A 5659-nucleotide genomic window follows, 5' to 3' on the forward strand; every position below is an offset into this window, starting at 1 on the left:
GGTAAGAGCTGTGACTGCTCTTTCTATCCCTCCATGGTGGAATGGGGGAGGGGGTAGGAGGAGGACTTTAAAATGAGGATCTGAAGTCTCCGAAGCCCTTTTGGAGACCCCGTTGTACAGAAGCATAGCAGAAATGTGGTGAAATGGGCCCAGGTTCTCACAGAGAAGGCTCCCTGGATGTTGTTGCTATTGGTCTGTTTTCTGCTGCTGTGGCTCTAAGGTCATCCCCTAGGGCCATAGACATTATGAAGAGGGCCATCTGAATCAATGTGAGGAAAAAGGTCCCAGTCTCAAGGGCATTTTCTCTTCCTACACCCTGACCTTGAAATTAGGACCCTTCTCTCTATGTTGACTCAGCTGGCCCTCTCTCAGTGTCTGTGGGTCATTTTCTTCTGAGTGTGGAGACTTTGGGGAACTAGGGTCATATAGAAAAGTCTCCTACCTAGTCTATCTCGGATAGTCTCACTCTTAGAAGGCTAGCTCGCACTAGCTCCAGCTCTTGGGCTACGTTCTTTATAGGACTCCGTTTCTGCTCCTTAGATACAGGTCAAAACAATTTCCTTTCGAGCCATCTACACCAGGCTGGGCAATACTCCCCTGGACACCCTTCTCCCCCTCCAAGCTCCAACCCCCAGCAACAGAAATCTCATAACTAATCAGTCTCCTTTTTCCATTTTACAGCCTTCAAATAGGAATGTATCAAGATGCAAGCTTGGTAATTGGTACAAACCTGTTATTCGTTTTGGACCTCAGCTTTGGCCTTTGAAAGGCTGAATAGCCAAAAGCTTATTTCAACATAATTCCTGGCAACCCTGAACTTGGCTGTGATCAGAATCATGTGACGGAATGGGTGACTGTCAAATCTAATCAGTCAAAGCATCGGTATGAAAACAAGGCAGGTCATTTGGGTTCACTGTTAATATGTGAACAATCTCTTTCAAATATTGCTGAGCACTGAATACAGCTGGAAGTGAAATTTTCCTTATGAACTTTAAAAATGTTGAAATTCTATCAGTCAGCGAAAATATAAATGCATATTTATTATTTTAAGAGAAATGTAATAATTAATGGTTGTAAAAGCTTGTACTATATATAAATCATATTAAGAATTTTCACATAAATAGGAAAATTAGTTGACAGTGATATAAATAACAGAAGAGCATGGATTAGCTGGGTAACTTTAGGAAAAACCTTATATATTTTTTCAGCCAAAAATATTTACAATTTATTAGTACAACTACTGTTTAATTTAACAAATAGTACAAAGCAGAAAAATAGAAATTAGATTAGATCATGATTCTGTGATTTCATTATAATCTTTGTGAGTTGATATATTAACATTTCTCATGTTAAATAAACTAATCCTTAAAAACTATACTTTTTAGGAAGATTTTTAAATTGAGGTATAATTTGCATACAGTAAAGTACACAAATCTTAAGTGTACAGCTCAATGAGTTTTCACAAAGTAAAGATATCCAGAGCAAGAATACAGCATTTCCAGCTTACCTCCTACACCTTCCCAGTCAGCTCTCCCCAAGGCTACCGCTATTGTGGCCACTATCACCATAGACCGCTTTAGAATTGTGTTTAATTTTTAATCATTTAATACTATTTAGATCATGAGTGTTTAAAAAAAAACGTATTTGGAAATTCTTCTTATTTGCAGAGGATATGTTAAAAGCTAAATTTTAGCCACTTAAAAAGTTTGTGAAAAGGATGTCACCAAAACCATGATACCCATAAGAAAAATCATCAATAAAGAGTACAAAAAGAGTTGTGAAGAAAGAATAGAGTGAAAAGAAAAATCAGCCACTCCTAGGAGACCTGGTTTTCTATGTACCTCAGTTGAAAATCATGTATTTAGAATGATAAATGTATATAGTACAGTGACCACAGGATACATAGATTTTACATTCAGTCATTTGGCATTTAAGCTATAAAGTATATTTATTGCCCCTCTACTTTCAAGACTCATCAACATATTGGCCCCACACTCTGCTTGAGTTGTTCAGTGTTCTGCTTCCCTTTCTTTTCATCATCCCTTCCCTACCTTCTCTCCTCATCATCTCAAACCACCCAACCCACCTAGCAGGACTCTGCCTGCAGACTTATTCTGTAGCCTACTGATAAACATCATTCTAGCAGAAGAAAGACCTCAAGGAAAACCGAGTAGAGTATTTGCCTTGGTCTGTGTGTTTGCCAAAAGTTAATATGTCTGGACAGGGCTGTTGCTGCTACTACCTACTGCTGGCTATCATTATTGAATGCCTACCAGTGCCTGGGGTTGACTAAGCCTTCATAAATGTCATTTCTAAATCTTTCTGCAATCCTGTTGGGTAGGTAGGATTATTTCCATATATGGAAACATAGTTGCAAAGAAGTGCAGTTTTCTTGAGGTCCTGTAACCACAAAGGACTGAGCCAAAATTTACATCCAGTAGTATCTGGCTCCAAAGCTTACTCTGACTCTGGTAAGGCATAAAGGAGCACTGGAGTGTTGGGGAGGGATAGGTAGAGAGTAGACTCCGCAGCTGGGAAGGGAAGCTCTCACAGGTACTGTTTGGGTGCTCATGTAGGGTGGGCATGGGGCGGGCATGGGGCGTAGTGCAGTTTGTCTGGGACTGAGATTAAGGAAGAGAGAAGGGGCTGGTGATGACCAGGGCTGCAGGCATTGCCCGGTGGGGGGCTAGGTGTGGGAGGTTATCAGCACTGAGCCTACATGAAGCCATAGCTTCTCCAATTCTGCTCACCAGGAAGGGAGACGTGGTGTCTGCAGCCCCGGGGGGACCAAGGAGACGGCATTTCCACATCTCAACCCCTCTGGTCTGGGAGGACTGCCAGAGCAGAGAGCCAGGGAAGCACCGCACCGAGGCAGGAGAGATCATTATCGGGAGGAAGGAAGCTCTGGCAGCTCCCACCAGCTTGTTTGTGACACGCAGGCACTGAGCCACGGAAGTCCCTTGAGGTCAAGGGAAATGTGATCCCCGGAGCAGGGGGATGAAGCTGGGACACTCCCCTGACACTATGCCTTCAGGGCTAGGTGATCAAGCCAGAGCCAGGCCCGGGGGCCCAGGACGGAAGAGCAGCGGGCTGGAGGAGGGGGAGCGCGGAGAGGGGAGGGTGGGGGGGAGGACAGACAAAGAGTGAATTGAGATCCTTGGAGCACCTCATAAACAGTCCCTTGGCTAGAGAGGTAATGACCTTTACTGCAGCCAACACGGGGTAACTGGCTCGTCAGAGTTCTTGGTACATTGCTTCACCGGTGAACTCTCACCTAGTTCCCCTCTGGTCCCTGCAGAGGTCTCTCCTTTTTGGCCCAGTGGTAAAGTAGAAAGTGCACTGTATTTAGAGTCAGGAGACCTAGTTTCAAGTCCAAGTTCTGCTACTAACCGACCTGACAAGCTCTTTAATTAATAAAGCTTTCTGAAATCTCAGTTTCCTCACGCCTAGAGAAGGTGAGTAATCCCTATCAAGTCCATCTCACAAGGGACTCACGTGGAGACACCATGAAAAGCATGCAATGCTGGGTAAATATGAAGTGGTGCTTTGTCTTCTTCTCTTCAGGCCCGTCCCCACCCACAAGCCACCTCACTACCACATCAGGGCTGGGGAAGAGGCCTAGTTTAAGGGTAGGAGTGGCTCTTTCCATACATCCCATACACTCCTTTTCCATTTCTTTCCTCTTCTTGTCATGCTGCCGTGAGAAGATGGGGTAGGGGAAAGACATAGGAGGCACAGACCAAGGGACCCAATCCCCTAGGCTTCTTGGGGATAAGCTTCTGGAAAAACAGCAACAAAAAGTTGAGAGATCACCATCTCTTCTGGAGCTTAGCTTGGCTTCCTAAGGTATCACCTCAACCCCCCACCCCCCGCCCCCCCCTCAGAAGAGCCTGAGCTAGGAAGGGCCCCAAGAGACGTCAGGAGAGAACCTTCTGCGTGCAGGAGGAGGAGTGGTCCAGAGGTCTGGAGAGGGAATTAAGTCACAGCCCACGCACAAGGAAGGCTGGAAACCTAAAGGACATTGTCCAAATGGACAGGAACCAGCTTGAATTTCCCAGAGTCTCCATTCTGGGGAGGGTCACAGGCCACAATGTAAGGAGCCATCAGTTTCTTCTCCTTGTACCTGCAGTCTGGGTACCTCCTTGAGGTGAGCTTACACATAGTCAGGGATACAGGCTTCTGGCTCTGGTGGCAGTTTTTCCTGTGCCTCTTGCAGGCTATGTTGGGGGTCTGACAGGTGGCGGTCACGTTGGAGAAGGATTCATGCAGGAAGGTGTTGAGGACCTTGCAGCGTTTGGAATACTTGTTGATTTTGCGCATCGCATGGTCGCATCTCTGAGGCCTGGGCTGCACGTGCTGAGTTTCAAACCACTGAGCTGAGGTCATGTGACTGGGCTTGGCACTGACTGGGTCCTCGACCACCCACAGCCCCAGCAGCAGGAGCAGCAGCAGAGGGCAGAATCCTGCTCTGGCTGGTGCCATCTCTCTTAGGCGAACAGTCAGAAGGGAGGGCTGGGGTCTCTGGGGACAGAGAGCAGGAGGTAGAAATGAGCCTTCCTAAACCTGTTCCTTCTAGCTAGTCACCATCTCCCTCCCCTAAGGTCTCCTTCCTCCCTCACCCCGTGTCTTTCTCCTCCCTTCCCCGCTGCATGCCCACAAGCGCTATGACCCCACCCCCTCACCCTAGGGCTCCATCCCCTCACCCGGAATCCCTATCCTCCTTCATTCTGTCCCTCATGCCTCCCACTCCCTGCTCTATCTCCTCTCCCTCACGCCCATCCCTCTGTGTCCCCATGTCCCCATGTCCCTATCCTTTTCTCTGTGTCTCATCCCCTCCACGATCCCATCCCCAACTCCTCCATAGCCCCATTTTGTGCCTCCATCCCCCTGCATCTCTCTCCTCTCTTCCCTGTGTGTGTCCTCATCCCCTCCACACGGAGTCCCTCCTTTGTCCACCTTGTCACTCACCTGAGTGTCCTGTTCTCTGGCCAGAACCCATCCCTTCCCTGTCCTCTCTCCTCACCCACATCCTGCCACAGGCCTCACCTCCTCACCGAGTCCTCGTGTTGCAGCTCCTGCGCACTGGGACGCACCCCTCCTCCTCTGGGCCTCAGGTCACCACCGAACTCCTTTTAAGAGCTGGCCTGGCCTATGGTGCTTCTGTTTGGGGGCAGGCTGGGGAGCAGTCCTGGATCAGGAAATGAATCAGGTTCATGCCTCTCCACTTACATGTCTCAAGTAAGTGGATACCTATGGAGCTAGCACATCTGCCTAAACATCTTCAGCAATGAGGAAGCCTGAATCCTCACTCAGAGACTAGATCCAGCCCCTAGTCACAATGGTTTCAATGACTCTAATAAAGCACCTGACTCAGGTGTCAACCTCAAATGAGGCTGTGATTTATCATCTTCTATATACACCTCTGGTTCTGATTCTGGGAAAGGCCAGTCACTGTGGTGGTAAGGATTGCTTTTTTCTGATCGGAGATAAAGATGGAATAGCCTAGAAAGTTACTTCCTGTCTTCAGGACTTACTGCTTATCTTTTGGAGGTGATGGAGGAGACAGGGACGTGGACCAGTCATCAGAGTCCCAGCACCATCCCTACTCACCTATTCTACAATGATTCATCCCTCTGGGTCCCTTCCATTCCAGGGTCAA

The 5659-nt window shown here is 47.6% G+C and overlaps 1 protein-coding gene across 3 annotated transcripts; it reads right to left on the bottom strand.

The window, feature by feature from the left end:
- Positions 1-1052: 1052 nt before the first annotated feature.
- Positions 1053-5150, bottom strand: LOC130846687 (ribonuclease 7-like). 3 transcript variants are annotated; one of them, XM_057725069.1, is made up of 2 exons: positions 5047-5150; positions 1053-4521 (listed from the first exon to the last, which is right to left on the bottom strand). In XM_057725069.1, the coding sequence occupies exon 2, from the start codon at positions 4480-4482 to the stop codon at positions 4012-4014; it is 471 nt and encodes a 156-aa protein (XP_057581052.1). In that variant the 5' UTR covers positions 4483-4521; positions 5047-5150; the 3' UTR covers positions 1053-4011. The 3 variants fall into 3 exon arrangements, with proteins under 3 accessions (XP_057581052.1, XP_057581055.1, XP_057581053.1); XM_057725072.1 differs by having other exon boundaries at positions 5055-5149; XM_057725070.1 differs by having other exon boundaries at positions 4969-5099.
- Between the last annotated feature and the right edge of the window lie 509 nt (positions 5151-5659).

The sequence above is a fragment of the Hippopotamus amphibius genome, chromosome 2 (assembly GCF_030028045.1).
Source record: "Hippopotamus amphibius kiboko isolate mHipAmp2 chromosome 2, mHipAmp2.hap2, whole genome shotgun sequence".
NCBI lineage: Eukaryota > Metazoa > Chordata > Mammalia > Artiodactyla > Hippopotamidae > Hippopotamus > Hippopotamus amphibius.